This window comes from Lissotriton helveticus, chromosome 9 (assembly GCF_964261635.1).
Source record: "Lissotriton helveticus chromosome 9, aLisHel1.1, whole genome shotgun sequence".
Lineage (NCBI taxonomy): Eukaryota > Metazoa > Chordata > Amphibia > Caudata > Salamandridae > Lissotriton > Lissotriton helveticus.
The window spans coordinates 1,159,935,015-1,159,952,571 of record NC_136070.1 but is presented as its reverse complement, the minus strand read 5'-3'; the positions used below and the strand labels follow the sequence as shown (position 1 = coordinate 1,159,952,571).

The 17,557-nt window shown below is 46.8% G+C and overlaps 1 protein-coding gene across 1 annotated transcript in view; it reads right to left on the bottom strand.

The window, feature by feature from the left end:
* Positions 1-14,938, bottom strand: part of WNK2 (WNK lysine deficient protein kinase 2) — a 581,173-nt gene extending 566,235 nt beyond the window's left edge. Inside the window, exons 1-2 of the mRNA XM_078661612.1 lie at positions 14,807-14,938; positions 10,963-11,843 (exon numbers count right to left, since the gene is read on the bottom strand). Coding sequence (XP_078517738.1) covers positions 10,963-11,682 — 720 coding nt within the window. The 5' untranslated portion in view covers positions 11,683-11,843; positions 14,807-14,938. The remainder of the gene's footprint in view (positions 1-10,962; positions 11,844-14,806) is intronic.
* Positions 14,939-17,557: the final 2,619 nt, after the last annotated feature.

Genomic DNA, 17,557 nt, shown 5'->3' with positions numbered 1-17,557 from the left:
CTTTAGCCCACTCTGCCACCCCAGTTCAGACATGGCTATATGCAAATCAGTCTGACCCTGTGCCTCATGGGAACAGTCCAGCCCAAATTGGCAAGCCATGCCTTCCCTGGACCGGAAACAAGTTTCTGAGGACCGGTTTCTGGCATGCCAGCCGTCTTCAGCCCAGCTTGCTTGAATCCAGTGGCAAAGTGAGCAAGGGACTCACGTATGAGCATACCCTGCCACACTTATGGCGGCCAAAAGCGGTACAAAAGGGGGTGGTGATGGATGGCATATAGCCATGTCTGAACTGGGGTGGCAGAGTGGGCTAAAGAACGGTGATGGATCAAACCCAGATCTTTTGGCTGGGTGTGAGTGTTTGATTGGTTCAGATGCTCCGTCCATCACCACCCCCTTTTGTACAGCTTTTGGCCGCCATAAGTGTGGCAGGGTATGCTCAGACGTGAGTCCCTTGCTCACTTTGCCACTGGATTCAAGCAAGCCGGGCTGAAGGCGGCTGTAATGCCAGAAACCGGTCCTCGGAAGCTTGTTTCCGGTCCAGGGAAGGCATGGCTTGGCAGTTCGGGCTGGACTGTTCCCATGAGGCACAGGGTCAGACTGATTTGCATATAGCCATGTCTGAACTGGGGTGGCAGAGTGGGCTAAAGAACGGTGATGGGTCAAACCCAGATCTTTTGACTGGGTGCGAGTGTTTGATTGGTTCAGATGCTCCGTCCATCACCACCCCCTTTTGTACCACTAGCAAGAACAGCATTAAATGCACTTCTTAAGCAAGGCCTTATTATTAACAATGAACTGATGCAGATGTGATCTTTTGACTGGGTGTGAGTGTTTGATTGGTTCAGATGCTCCGTCCATCACCACCCCCTTTTGTACCACTAGCAATAACAGCATTAAATGCACTTCTTAAGCAAGGCCTTATTATGAATAATGAACTGATGCAGATGTGGATGAAGAGAATTCACTACTGATGGAACGAAAGACCGATCCTCACAGATGAAAGTCCCAAAGACACTGAGTTGGAATGGTTCTTACCACTCTTTCCCTATGCACAATAGAGGAGTGTTTTACTCTAAATTGGAGCAACTCGATGGTGGTCCAAAAAACATGTGATCACAAAAGCAAAGCATAAGTAGACTGACTTAATTGGAGCGCCTCAGATTCCAGTTCTGCCGGGTTACGTTGAAGCAAGAAACCTGTGGCTTGCCAATAATTATTTGAAACATCACTCAAAGCGGCACTGAGCACATAGGAATGGATCTAGGTACTCCACTGAACGGGGCAGTGGCTAATATAAAAATACAAATGTCAGGAGAAACCAACAGTGATAAAAGAAGGGTGTAGGTTCTTCAATTTCAGATCAGCAGTGACACATGCTGTATCATTCTTAAACCTGTAGGAAGAACATAGTCGTGGCTATGGGAATATTTTGATCCACATGTTGTGCCATTGCTCCTGCCAACTTGTGTGCATTGCATAGCAGTGAGGGAAGGAACAGGAGATTGGGGCTGCTACCATCATTTACTGAAATAATTTGAAGATTTAACAAATCTACATAGCCCACTCTAGGCCCCTGGAAGCTTAGTTTGTAAACAGATTATGCAGATTAATATGCAAAGTCCCTCTGATTTTTACGTAGGCCATTTAAAAACTAAATCAAACAGTGGAAGAAAACTGAAAAACCTTGCAGAAATACTAAATAGGATGAGCAACATTACTGGCAGTTTTCATCTGTGGTTGGAGGAAGTGGGTGACATTCAGGCACAATCTGTTCTTCGTCACCTTGGAATTTCGGCATTCGAAATAGGTCTGCAAGCCACACCTTTAGCAGGTCATCTGCTAGAAGTAGAGGGGGCAAAGCAGGTGCTTTTTAGGAATGGTCAATACCTGAAATACAGGTATTCCTGGAATAACTTTTTCTGAAGAGCAGAAATAGTCCATATATCACAGTGGTATGGAAAACACTACAAATAAAGTAAATGATATACTGGTAAAGTAGAGCAATTAACAAAAAACTGTTTTCAGGCCTTACAATAAGCTAATAAATGTGACTGTAAGGTCTTTGGAACACACCAAACCAATTGTCTTTCACTCATGTTGGAATTTTTATCAAGGTCTGTTCAAATCTATGGGGATCATCCATTTTGCCTTTAGATATTCAAGAGGTCAAGCCAACACAGGAACACCACAACTTTTCAATAGAAGAAATACAGACTCTTACAAAATGAAAATGAATAGAAACTTCTATATGAGACGTGAACATTACTACTTACTATCTCAAATGAAGGGTTTCGTTCAATCTTAGGACTTGTTAGAGAGAATCTTTAATTAATACATTAGGTCATGAATGGTTTGCATTACTAAATTGCTGCACACTACAATACTAGGTTTTCCTTAAAGTGGTAAAACTAGCCCCTGACTTCATCTTGTATTTCAAACATGACTGTGTTTTCTTTACTTCTGTCTTCTCACGCAGCAAAATGTGCACTGAAGATGTATTAATTTGTTTTGTGATTCTGTTATTTCCTTTTGAATGAGATGTTTTTCTTGGTGAAGTCTAGGGGACGTTTTCTTTCAAATGTTAATGCTCGAGGTTCTTCCTGCCTGAAGCTCAGTGAGCCCATGTGTCATAAGCCTTTCATTGCTATATGGTGTTACTAGACTTCTACGGTCATATCCGATGCCATTAGGGCAAAGGGGGACTACATTTTATTCACTTAGGTGATGGTGTTATGCAAGGTTGCATTTTATTTCATGCTGTGATTTGCTGAGTCTATGTATCAGTTACCCACCTCATGCGGATTGTATTGACTTTTACTGTGTATTTTGCAATAATATAAAAAAGGCTTATTTTGGAGGCGAGCCAGACTTCAATCTCGAGCCTCTGGAGCTGCTTCCCTCAATTCTTAGAAATAAGACCAATATTACTCATGTTGTATGCTAGACAAAAACTAGAATAAAATATGGATTACTGCATTCAATTCAGCTTTTTGGTAATTCCCTATGAATGAATGTACGATATTAAACTATTAACATACCTCTAGGGCTTAGAACTCATGCTTTGTCTTAAGAAGGTGTATTTAATTTACTATGTTACTTGATTTATTGATAATCTTCATCTATGGTAAACCACATGTACTCATAAGTTCTCGAGAACAACAGCCGACTATCTGATAATATAGCGTTAACTGGCTCATACAATGGATATAGGTGTGAAGACTAGTGACACATTGCAGAGGCATGGAGGACAGATATCGTTTTTAAATGAGTTTTTTTTAGTTTGGAATACAGTATCAACAATTATCTCGGCATTGAGCAGGCCCACAACCTCACTTTCTGACCTCATAAAAGCCAGGTGGTTGACAGTGTCAAAATGCAACAGACTGAACTTCTTTACAAGAAATGTTCTAGTGGTCAGAAATGTACATCATAAGTTGCATGCTAGTGGTGTTCACGAAACAAAAGCTAACAAGTCAAAGACTGACCAGACACAATCTCCAATGTTCACCCTGGTAAAAAAACGAATCGCCCTATAGTCTTGCTTTGAACGTGAAACATTCCTTCACAGAAAATTAATAATGTAGCTCCTTGGATCTCAAAATCCTTGCGGTGAACAAAATGTAATATGTTGCAAGGTAAACAAATGGTTTCAGTGGTCAAGTGGAGGTTAATAGAAACCTTTACCATGACACCGGAAGACAGTAAAGAGAATGGTGAGTAATTGTCCACACTATGAAGTTATGTAAAATGAAGGGCAATTGAAAGGGCAGAGTGGTCACGCTACAACATCAAACTCAAAAAAGATGTAACGTTATTTGTGTATTCACTACTGCTACCACAGAGAGTGCATGGCCTCCAGGCGATAATGAAGCAGATTGAACATGGTTACAAAAATAATCAAAAACAATTTGAATACAATAAACTAAGTATTTAAAGAAAGTTTCTAACAAAGGACCAAGGTGTTGACAATAATGACACAGGCAGATGGTTTGGGTACTACACAAACCTCAAGCTAGCTTGCTGCCATCTCATATGGTAGTTTGCTAGCATGCCCACCAACACACAATCAAAAGTGTTTTACAATGGGAGCTCATATTTTATCACATCTAAATCTACTGGACTAAACAAACACCAATCACTGCAAGATTGATAAGGAGCACCAATTCCCCTCACCACCTTTCCCTACTTTCTTGTTGGATTCCTCCCTCTATGAAATTAGGGGTTCTTGGAAAATCAATTTCCATGCACTGTAGGAGGGCAACTTACTGATCCTGGAAGCTTTGCTTGTAATCCAACTTAACAGACCAGAAGTGATTAGGAAATTAGAATAATGAGGAAAAGTGACTCATGGTGCTCACTCTAATGCGATTGCCCTATGCATGCATGTGGCATTTGTATAAGGGGATCCTAGCCAAAAAGGCAGAGGAGCACTGTACAAGATCCAAGGCAAGCATGCAGTCAAGTGACGGGAGAGGTAGCTGGTTTGTGGACTGTTAAGGTGTTGTGATGCAGTTTTCAGGAAAAGCTGTGCGTCCTCAGCTCTAAACTGGAGCAGCTTTGGGGTGGTCCTGGTTGATACAGGACCACTCCAAACCCATTGCAGATCAACATATGAAACATTCAGGAGAAGAAAAAAAACACACTATCAGCATCCATTTGTTGTAGTAGAATAACTAATCCCTGAAAACAGTCTGGAATGATGCCTTACACTAAAATTATCTTGGAAAATTGGGAAACTGAGTAACAACACCTGAAATGTTTTATTTTTAACTCGACTGATCTCTGAAGCAATGAACAAATACCGTTCAACGTTGGATAGTTAGCCTGGGACCTTTAGAAGTCTTGATTTTTAAATGTTATGTTAGTAGTTTTCTAAAGCGCAACAGCTGCCCCAGCAAAGGGGCGTCCCGGCGCTACCAAATCTGAATAACACACTGCCCAGAGAAGTCATCACAGCTATAGCTATATTGAAGGGAAGAGGAAGGTTTTAAAGGCTTTTCGAAACGCAAGCAGGTCCTCCATCCCACAAATATGTACCGGCAGAGAATTCCAGAGCCTGGCTGCCAGATACCGAATGAACGGCCTCCTACTCTGCAAAGTTTAAACCGCGGGACAGCTGCCATGTGCTGTCCCAGTGAATGCAGTTGTCGGTGGGGCACATACTGGGTCAAGAGATTGCCCAGCACCTCCGGGCTCCCCGATTTTAAGATCTTGAAAGATAGGCAAAGAGCTTTGCACTGGATCCGGGTGTCAATCGGTAGCCAGTGCAGCCTTTGAATAATGGCCCTGACCGAACACCGACGGGGGAGTTCCACCAGAGTTCTGGCTGCCAAGTTTTGAACTCGTTGTAGTCGCCGTATCTCTGTTTTGTTAGCCCCTAGGAGCAGGGAACTAGCATAGTCTAGTCGATAAAGTTTGGTAGACTGCACAATGAGCTGTCGCACTACTGGGTCAAAGAATTTCAAGAGAGGATTGAGGCCCCTTAATAAGCCAACACAGGTGGCAGCGACTCTCTTTGTGTGGGTCTGGAAACTAAGCCAGAAATCCATCCAGACTCCTAGATTTTTTACCAATGTCTTAGGCGTTGGCATTGTACCAAGGGACGCCGGCCACCAGTGTTATTCCTAAGGGCAGTGTCCTTTCCCACCAGTAAAACCTCGGTTTTACTCACATTTAACTGCAGACAGTTCTTTGCCATCCATTGAGCCACTGCTGTCATCCCGTCTCTGAATCTAGTGGCCGATATTGATGGACCCTTAGCTAAGGTGATAACAAGCTGGGTGACATCAGCATAGGACACCATCGCGAGGTCCCATTTTTTTGCAACAGCCGCCAGTGGCTGAGATTAAACAGAGACGGGCTCAATGCTGAGCCTTGGGGGACCCACTGACCGATGGAATGGGATTGAGAAAGGAACGGAGGGGCCGATACATGGAAAGATCTTTCAGTCAAAAATGACCTGAACCACTCTAAGGCAGTTCCGGTGACCCCTGCTGCCTCTAGACGATGAAGAAGAATGTCATGTGACACCTTATCAAAGGCAGCGCTGAGATCCAACAAAATCAGCGCTGCACTTTGACCGGCATCCAAGATCGTCCGAAGATGTTCCGTAGTGGCTAGCAGGGCCGATTCCATGCTGTGGCCCGGCCGAAAACTGTTCTGTGACGGGTCCAGAATGTTATGAGAGCTCAGAAATTGGGATAGGATATTATTAGCGTGGGCTTCTGCGATTTTAGCCACCCAAGGAAGAAGGGAGATGGGTCTAAAGTTCTCAGGTTTTGAAGGGTCTAACGTGGGTTTCTTGATAATAGGAGACACCCAAGCCTGTTTCCAGGCCACAGGAACGCTCGCCATGGAAAAGGAAAGGTTAAGTATTTGACACAGCGGCTGCTGAAGAAGCGGGAGTAACTCAATGAATTGGGCTGGCCTCATAGGGTCCGAGGGAGACCCGGATTTAATTTTACTACATAGTCTGGATAACTCCTCTTTAGAGATCTCCGGAATAGCTGATAGAGAAGGGCAGGACTCGGCTCTAACAACTGAAAAGGTGGAGTCAGGGGACACATGTGGAAAAGATTGGTAGATCTTTTGTACTTTTTCCACAAAAAAAAAAATGATTTTCATTGCTAGTTTGCATGTCTCAGTTACCCGTGATTGAAGGAAATCTGATATTTATTTTCTCATTTGGATGAGTGTACCCTTAAAACCTGTTTCTGGCAGCCAGTCTTCGCCTGGCTGATGCAGCAGGGGTGTAGAATGGTACACAGCACAAAGGTCATCGCTGCTCACCAGGGCCCTGTCAAGTGACTAATAAAACGAACATGTGTGTGGAGGGTCCAGGGGAATATTTTACGACCTGTCTGCTCGCTCCCCTACTGTCAAGATGCAAAAAACACAACAGAGCAGACCAGGTCTAGAAATGGTGTGTAACTATACTGGTGACTCTGAAAAAGTGGGGTGCATGTGTGAGCGAGTGCCGTTGAGAAACATAAGCTAGAACCAATCCCATCAGCCCACCCTTTTGGTGGAGTTTACGTCATGTGGGGGTTTGCTGATCATTCAACACCACATCCGACCATACAGTGCCGGTGTGGGAATGAATGTCAGTACTCTAGCCATGATGTTCAATGTAGAGTGGTATTGATGAAGCGCAGTGCTCAAGTGATAGTGATGAATAAAATTGACTACTCAGACTCAGCAAAAAGTTCAGATAGAAGTCTATGTGTCAAGAGTTAAAAACCTCTATGTTATGTGTAACCTAGAGTTGTTGAAAGAAATCTTTTGTTTCTTGATAGGAAGAAGACATGCTTCTCTCCCTCCAGTGGACATTTAATCGTCTAAGTTCCTGGTAGATATGTAACTTTTCTTAGTACATTTTCGTTATTTCTCACTCAACACATATCTTGCAGTTGCAGTAGCTATTCCATGTCTAAGGTCCTGAAGAAAGCCGGGGTAACTCCCCAAGAGGCTGAAACATGTCGACCGTCCTGCACAGCGCCACTGGGTAGTCTTACTACTTGGCGTGTTTTTAACTCTTGACACATAGACTTCTATCTGAACTTTTTGCTGAGTCTGAGTAGTCAATTTTATTAATCACTATCACTTGAGCACTGCACTTCATCAATACCACTCTACATTGAACATCATGGCTAGAGTACTGACATTCATTCCCACACTGGCACTGTATGGTCGGATGTGGTGTTGAATGATCAGCAAACCCCCACATGACGTAAACTCCACCAAAAGGGTGGGTTGATGGGATTGGTTCTAGCTTATGTTTCTCAACGGCACTCGCTCACACATGCACCCCACTTTTTCACAGTCACCAGTATAGTTACACACCATTTCTAGACCTGGTCTGCTCGGTTGTGTTTTTTGCACCCTGTCAAGTGACCACAGCCCAAATGATCACTCCCTGTAGGTGTGGCTAGGGGAAGGAAGGAAAAGGCACAAGGAGGAAGTAGTGAAGCGGGCAAATGTTCTGGCAGTGGCTCAGAAATGAAGAGATTCACTCTTCCCCTGCCTGTGACTCCATCTGTTGCACTAGACACAAAGGGCTGCTGCGGTGATCCAATAAGCTAAAAGTGGAAGTCAGAGAGTTGCTATGATGAAGGTTTTGGTGTTTGTTTGGGAGGGCAGGGCACGTGCATCTGGCTAGAGCTCCGAGTTATGCGGCACCAGTGGGTCTCATGTATCGCAGCAGAGCCTACTCCTGGCTACTGTGGGAGGACAAAAATAAATCAGGAACTGCAGAACGTCAGGGTGTAATACAAGTGTGACATAAAAAAGCAATTGCTCTAGGCTGAACAAGTGGAGAAATTAACAGTCAAAAAAGACTGCATCAATTAATCAGTACTGCACATAGACTATGGTCTGGAAACAAATTGCATTTTTCTACATAAGACTGAGCAATTTTGACACTGCAGGATAGCCTCTTGGTTGACTGATTGGCACTGTGTGTGGTTTGCGAGCGTGTAGTGTGCACATGGGGGTCATGTCCCGCCACAGCACTCAATGTGGTGGAGTTGGTGACCTGTATGGGCTGGGAACATGTGTACCTGTGGTCATGTCCAGCTGCACCACCCAATGTGTTGGAGTTGGTGACCTCAGATAAGGATCCTGCAGACCTGTATGGGACGGGGACATGTGTACCTGTTGGTTGCGAAGTTGAAGTGTGCACATGGGGGTCATGTCTCGCCTCAGCACCCAATGTGGTGGAGTTGGTGACCTTAGGTACGGATCCTGCAGACCTGTATATGATGGGGACATGTGTACCTGTGGGTTATTATTGAGGATTAGACAGTCCACACACCGGAGTCAGCAGATGGGACTGTTCTGGACCAGCAATACAGGTGTGCTTTCATGCTGCCCTATACTTAGGTGAGACAGCGGACTACCCCCGGACACCAGGAGAGGTACATTCGAGAGAAAAGCCAGATCCATCTCTAATAGGGGATTTTATAGGGAACAGCACCTGACTGGTTGTCGCTACCATGCTCTTTCGTTGTTTTGCTTCTTGCTGTACATTCATCTACATAACTCATTTTTATGGGAGCTGTATCACCTATTAAACACGAGGTCATGTTTTATGATGCTACTCCAGGACTGGAAGCGTAGACCAGCACATGAGCCACTGGCTTGGTTGCAATGTTAGTCTGATATTCTTGATAACTCTTTATCAGTTATACTCCATGCTTTATGATTTTGCGACACCACCTGTACTGTGATATTTGTGCAACTCTTGAAGTAAAAAAAGTTTTTTTAAAAAAGACTGAGCAATCAGAGAATCACAAACTAGGCCCTTAATGTGCCACAATGCCACACGAACAGCAGCTGGGCGTTATAGGAGTGACAATTATGTATATAAATACAGTGGAGTTGCTCTTTTAAAAAATAAAAAAAAAGTGAAGTCGATGCATAACGCTGGGTGTTTCTCCCCAAACGCCACAATATTTCCAAACACTATTTTAGAAAACTTTCTTTTGAGTCCTCATTACAATTTTACTCAGCTGAAGAACGCAAACAAAACATTGCTAAGCATGGCACGAAAAAATAACGTCTCCAACAGTATATTCTTTGCACACATGACAATAGTCCCAAGCGGTTTACTGCTGAAAAGTCCAATCATGGTTATCGGCATAAAAACGCAGCTACACGGTTTCCCGTGGTGCTTCACGACACGCGACTGCGGTTTCAAAATTAACCCAGTAAATCAAGTTTACTGCCTGTGTGGGGGATTTCAGGATGGGAAGATATGCAATGACCAAGAGGCAAACGACGAAATCAGGGGAGGGAGGAAGACATGATAACAAGAGGTCGATTCCAATTGGTTTTACTGTAAGCTAGCGTGCGTCTGGTTAATTACCCAGCCTTTTCTGTGTTATTATCCGAGAAAACCAGAAGGTGTCGAGCCCACTACTTGAATCTCACCCACTTGTAATTACTCTCCGTAGCATTCCATGCCAATGTTTTTTGTTCAAAATCGGATTAAAAATTATTGTATGAAATGAGTCAAGAACAATGGTCAGGGGTCAGACCGACCCAAGAAATTCCATACATCATTTTTGTCAATTTCATGAACTACATCTGTGATGGCCGGATGTGTCACAGAACAAGGAGCGGACTTTCCTGGAGAGAGCCCGGGTCGCGTTTGGCCTTTCCTGGGCGCTCATTCTCAACTGGATGAAAATTGATTGAAAGCTGCAGTTAACACATTTGGGGTTCACGCTGCACACAAGAGGCAAGATCTGTAAAACCCAGGACAGAAGATGGACTAATGGGAATAAATACTGCTTTACATTTTTACATTTTGACTGCACGACTCAAAGCACCAGTAGAGTAGTGTAACTGGTATCAATGCCCTGCCGAATTTCCCAGGTCCATGCGCCAGTCCAGTTTTTTCTTTGAATTATGGGACTTGTAGTCTTGTTGGTTTAATTATAAAACATGACTTAAAGCCCCACAATTCAAAGGAAAAAAAATTTACTGGACCGGCAGATCACGCACAGACCTGAGAAACTTGGCAGCAATGGAACAAACATGGAGAGGCCCGGTCTTCCAAGCCCCAAACAAGGCTCCATGACATAGAAAGCAACTGCCAAGGATATTGATCCAGTTCCCTCAGAAGCATGTAATGCGGACACAGAGACCATCTGATGTGTGCACGTGCACAGATAGCCCTGGCTGATGAAAACCCTGTACCGGAACACCCCTGAAACCAAAGTGTGTCTGAAATTGCAGGCCTACCAAATCTCAGAATCCACTTTTTTTTAACATATCCACAATGAATGTGAGTAAGAAAGATTTGCAATACATTTTTAACTTACTCAGAGTCAATCACGAGTTGTTTAGCTTTACATTATTCACCACGACGGGAATTACTCAAGTCAACACACAACTATTGCTTACGATCAGTAGACAGTTTAAGTGGCCACCAGGGAGCAGAGAAAGTTACGCGCTTACCTGCAGCTCACACCACGCAACTTCCACCCAAGTTTCCGTGTCCAGGCCCTTGTAGACCGTCTTGAAGGAGCCCCGTCCAATTTCAATGTCAAACTTCAGAAAGCGGCCGTCGGGGGAGGTGGCCACCGCCTTGATGTCGGCCTCTTCCTCCTCGTCCTCCTGGACCTCTCCCCCCTGCGTGGACTTTGGGGGCTCCTGAGGGGCGTCGGGGACATGGTTCTGCTCTGCAACCTTGACCTGCTCCCGGAGCTCCTGGAGGCTGCCGCTCTCCGGGGTGACCCCCGCCGGGTCGCAGGAGCCCTCCCCGCCGCTGGAGCCTCCTTCCTCGCTGACCCCTTGCGCCCTCTTGGCGATGGCCCGCCTGGTTTTGGAGATGGGGATGGCTTTCTTCTGCTGGAGGGGCACGGCCAGCTCGAGCACGGGCTCCTCCTGGTCCGACTCCACCACGGTCCGCCTCAGGAAGCGGAGGTTGACGATTTTGGGGTCCTTGGCCCCGGTGGCGAAAGGCGCGGGGCGTTCAGCTGTGGGAAGCATTGCAGCAGCAGCCGGGGTCCTGCTCGCCACGCGCCTGCCTGCAGCAGCGGCAGGGCCATTCATGTGCGTGTCATCATGTGCAGCATTGGCTTCAGCTGGCGCGCGCCTGGCCTCGCCCCCAGCCTTCCTGGGAGCCGAGGGGGCTGCGCCTCGGCTCCTCGACCTGCGCCAATCAGGGTCCATCATCCCCGGGAGGGCGATCACCTGCAGCGCCCGGCGCACAGGCACCGGGCGCGAGGGGCAGCGGCGGCTTCCGAGACCTCCATGGAGTCGGGTAAGGGAAGCCTGCTGGGACGCCTCACACTCTTCGGAGGGACCAAGATCCGGGCCGGGATACTGCGCTGACTCTGTGGGAGGAAAGGGCAACAGTTTACAATGGGGACCGGCCGCGTGTGCGCCGCTGCAGCCGCTCTGCGCGCAAGGTGAGCCCCGGAAGCGAGCACGAGGAGGAGTGAACTGCAGCACGGGTCCTGCAGCAGATAGTAAACCTGATATCCGCAGCAGCGCAGCGAGAAGGGGTGGGGGCGTCCAACAGGAGCCTGCGGACCGCAGCTGAGAAATTCATGAGATTCAAACCATGCGACAGTGTGCCGGTGCCGCGACGCCCATCCGCCTATCCAAAAAAGATGAAAAATAGCGTGCCACAACCTGGCACTCCTGCAGCATCAAATGTGCCCACCTAAATATGGTACCACCGGTGCAAGCATACCAACAGAAACTCGTGCCTCATCAAATACCCCCACAGAAATAAAGTTGGCTCCAAGCCACACTTTTAGTACCACGCATACCCACTCACAAAGTATCACCGGGTGCCCCTCAAAGAATAAAACACCCACTGAAAGTGCACAACCAGGTGCAGCGTACTCCTAAAAACACACTAATGTTCCGTTTGCCACCAGGCTTTCCTGCAATGTAGCACCTACCCTCAAAGTGAGCTGCAAGGTGCCCTTGCAGCAACACTACACAAATATTGTATCCTTAGGTACTCTGTCAAGATCAAAGCGCCCACAAAAACAGTGTGCCACTAGACTCTCCTGCATTGCGCACCCGTAGGGCCTAATTATGAGTTCCACGTAATATTCTGACCCATGCTAAACTCCTGTTCACGAATGGGTCGGAATTTCGAGTTTGAAGTAATTGAACACATCCGATAATTATCAGAAGCTTTAAATAACTCAAACTTTATTAAATTTCGGCAGGTCAAACCTGACAAAATTTAATAGGGACATACAGTAGTCTCCATATCATGGGGATTTTGGTGCATTAAACACCAACATCCGCATGTTATTCCCTATGAATTCGTAATAGGTGTTTTTTATTGCACTTGTTAAATAACGTACCCATAGTATAGTTATTTATCAGGGGTGATAAATAACCTCTTACCTCGTAATCAGGCCCAAAGTACTGTAGCTATGCCCCTAAAGCACAACATACTCTACTAGTCAATGAATTGATGATGCATTATTTACCGCCCTTGATAAACAACACCACATGTTACGTTATTTATCAGGTGCATAACTAGCACCTGTTATGGGCATGCTTATGAATTGAGGCATTATTTAGTGTCCCTCATAAATGGGGATACCACAGGGTATGTTATTTACTGGGTGCGATAAATACCTAAAATGAGTTTATGTGGAATAACATGTAGATATTGGTGTTTAACACACCAAGACCTACATGATACAGTAATTATCGTATTTTCCCCTGTTAAATTAATTTAACGAATATTGGGCTATTCAATACGTCCAATAATTATAGGATGAAACCAAACTGGTAATTCCATCCCATATGTAAACAGGGGTTTACGCACAGATGGAATTTAATGAGCCACTCATACTTAGGCCCACTGTGTGCCACCTTGTGCATCCACAACACCACACACACAAACCATGTATTACTAGGTGTCCGTAGACTACACACGCCTACAATAAGAGTATTTTAACAGGTGGCTCTGCAACTTAACACCCCCACGCACAACAGGATATATTGACAGGTGACCCTACATCACACACGTGCTAAAAAAGAGTGCGTCAGCAGGTGTTTCTGCATCAAACGTGCCAAAAAATAAGTGCATCAGCAGGTGTTTGTGCATCAAACACCCCACCTGCCCCGACATATGGTCAAAACGATCCTGCCGCCATGTGGTCTTGAAGCACCACTCTGGCACGGGAAACATCCTTTACGACGCAACTTTTACCATGCAGTGCCTTTACAACGCAGGTTTTTCAACGCAAGTCATTACAACGAATTGCGCTGGGGGGGCGCTCTAGGATAGGTAATAGTTTAATTTACTATCCAACACCTTCCCTACTATCCACGGGGACTGGAGTTGGAATAGTAAATTAAACTATTCACTATCCAGCACCCCCCAACGCAAGTCGTTGTAACGACTTGCGTTGAAAAACCTGCGTTGTAAAAGCATACGTGGTAAAAGCATGCGTTGTAACAACGTACATCCCTCTGGCACACACACTGAAACGCGGTCACCCGGGTCTCACAAACCAACTAAAATAAAAAAGGTCCTGATTAAGTGTTCCTGGCACACAATCCATTCATCTAAACACGTCACATTCAGCTCCTACATCATGCACACACTAGAATGGGGAATGCTGCCACCTAACTACGCCCACCACACAAAGTAACGTGAAGCCTTGGGCCGAAGCACCATATCAGCCACACCAAGCAGCGATGCCACCCTGTACTCTATACACCTCACCAAAAGAAGCCTCACTACCCCCAGATTCTCCTGTAACGCCACACACATCACAATAACACAAGCAACAACTTTTCACAGCAGCCATTGGTATTGAAATGACAGACACACCTCATGCTCTACTGAAATACACTGCACTAAACGTGTGGCCTCAGATGACAAACGTACTACGTTTCCTCCTAAAACTGTATTCTCCGTCACGCACTCTGCCTGAGGACTGACTATCTGCAAGGCCAGGCAGTGACACCAGGCCCGGATGCAGCGACACAGTAAGCACCGAAACCGTGTGACACCCGGTACATGCAGGAGCAAAAGGCACCACCGGCAGACCTTAGTGTGCAGCTGCAGACCCCGGGTCCCAGAACCCCAACACACCCACAGCGCAGCCTTGTGTCTCCACGCGCCACCCACAAGAGCCTCAAGAGTGCGCCTGCAGAGCCCAGCTGAGAGACCAGGCTACACCCCCGCTCCCTGAAATACAACTTTCAGGAAGTCCTTAAAGGCGGGGGAGGCACACTTCTATATGGAGCGTGCTTTATTTTAAAATAAATGTGCGCGAGGCCTGTTCGACGCATAGCCATGCCGCGGACTGACCTGCTTCCCAGCTGTGATGCGGCGGCTGCTCGGCTCTCTGATAGTGCAGGAAGCCTAGTCTCGGGCTATGATAACACGCTCTGCACGGTCCAGGCTGGCGCGCGCGCTGCAAGGTGAGCGGCCCGGGGTGCAGTCACCGATGCGCACGCGGCGTTCACGCGACTGCTGGCGATGCCTGCTTCCCGCGCCACGCCCCGCTCGTGCCCTTTCAATGGGAATAGCTCTGTAATGACCCCTCGGTGCAGCGCACGAGCTCCGAGGCAGGGGCACCTTGCGCCTTCCAATGAGGAGCTGAGTGGGCGGTGGGAAGGAGGGAGCGGCAGGCAGGCGGGGACCGTGGAGAGCGGTGCGTGTTCATCCCTAGCCCGCCCACAGAGAGAGCAGGGCGGCAGGAGGAAGGATGCTCCCCGTCCCCCGCGCTGATTGGCCGCACTGCCTTCTCCCTGCCCTGCCGGTGCTTCTCGCTAGGCTCAGCATCAAAGGCCACAGGCACTATGGTCTGCTTGTCTTTCACAGCCGGCGTCATCCCCCATGGGAGTTTCCTCAGCAACGTTGCAAGGCTGCTCTTAACCCGTGATAAGCGTGAAGCGTGTCTCTCACTTCCATACCCTGGGCTTTGCAGTGTATTTCCATACCCTGGGCTTTGTAGTGCACTACAGATGACAGTGCACACCGGGAGTCCGAGATTGCACATCCGGTAATTACAGTGCATTTAATGCCAAGAGCGTGAGGTCACTGGAGTTACTTTAATATTAAATACGCGTTTTCTACCCCTCATTTGAAGCATCTATTTCCCTTTGATATTTGACATGGACAACTTTTCTTGTCTTCATGGGCTTTCTAGATCTCATTACCACCATCTATAATGAACGCAATGAGTAATTGTTACTGGTGATCCAAGACTGCTCTTGATGGCTCACCAACATTTATACTTCCATCGCTTGGTCACTCTTGCTATTTGGTTGGCTCACTACTTATTTACTCTGTAGGCACAACATGCATGATGATGGACACAAAGTAAATTGCTGTCTTGGTCTTAAACTGTAATTTCCCATAGTTACTCCACAGTAAAGGATGACATTTGCACTTACAATGATTTCACAGTCAGAACAGCCCATCACTTTATTTTTGAAGTTTGAACAGTTTCTATCCCATAATTAAATGGTCTTCCATCCGTAGATGACCCCCCCCCCATGCTCCAGGAGCTCTACATTCAGCAGTCATTCAGTAACTGTGTGCCGCTATCCCCCCAAAACGAGCCACAAGGACAAATAATTCAGCAGAAGCTGCTTCTCACAAGATTTAACAATCCTCAAACAAGAGCTCCACCACAAGCTAAGGACATGCACAGACTCCAAACTTCTCAAGTACAAAAATACCCAGGGATGCCAATCCCAACACTTCATAAAACCAGTCAAATATCATAGAAGATCAGCAAATTGCCAACTAGGCCCTGTGTCTTATTCAGGATGGTCTTCTGACTGAACTGCCAGACTTTCTACTTCCTGGAAGTGGTAGATAAAACATCAAAACATCCTCTCATCCAAAATCTAAACTTTTAAGACATCAGTTCCCGTGCCTCCATTACTTACACCTTGACCAGCACCCCAGACCCACCTTCCTTCTAAATAGTTTCTTTTGCACCTCAGGAAGTTAGCAACTCTATCAGCAAACTATTTAGCTTCCGTATGACATAAGCTCGCCCCGTTTGATCAATGACTATTGTGCTAGTGCAAACCTACCCATTACATCCCTATGCAAACTGGATTTTTTTACAAAGCTGTACCTCTGGTGCCCTGAACATAGGGCCCGATTACGATTGCGGTGAATCTGCATCCTACGGGCCGGCAGAAGCCACCGCCGGCCCGGAGGATGCGGATTCACCGCTGCTGTGAGAGAAATGACCCCCCGCCAGATTAGGATGGCGGGGGTGGTCATCTGCGGACGGCAAGACCATCTGCTGCTTTTCCGCCGCGAGACTGTGGCGGAAAAGCTCCAATATGGTGGCGGTGTCTATCAGACACCTCCAGCCATATTAGGATTTGCTTAGGGATATGCCTTTCCGCGGCGGCAATGCCGCCACGAAAAGGCATACGGTCTTTTCTGTGGGGGCCCGTTGCGCGCCCCCAGGGTGAAGGGGGGGTGGGGGTGCACATGGGCGGTACCTATGGTACCCCCCACATTTGCGTGCACGAAGCGGCAGGCACCGCGCGGTGCCTGCCGCTTTGTGCATGCAAATGCACTGCTTTCATTTTTAGGTCTCGCCTTTCTCATTCCGAAGGAATGGGAAATGGCGAGAATTCAAGTGCTCGAAATCCTCGTGAAACCACCTCTTTTTTCGTGCGGTTTTCATCGAGTTCACGTGGTCACAGGCACGCGCTTTTGGCCCATAAACTTTCATGGCCATCTGTTCCCCAATGTCCCTCCCACCCTTCCTTTGATCTTGCCGCGAGTTCTTACAGGCAAATGGCCCTCCCCCCTCCCCCAGCACAGAGCGCGCATCGCGGCCGCACAGCACATCAAAGGGCTTCTCCCAGCGTGTGCTGTGCGGCTTCTCCTCCCCTAATTATGTGGCCGGCCGTACTTTCAGTTTCCCGGCCGCTCTTGTTAGGTATTCTTAGCTTTTACTGTGACAGTTTTTTTCATCACTTCTTCCCTCGTGCTCTAAATGGCTTTCTTTTTTTTTAATAATATTTCTTTTCAACGCCTTATTAACTCTACTTTGCTCGCACTGTCTCTTGCTTTTTTTTA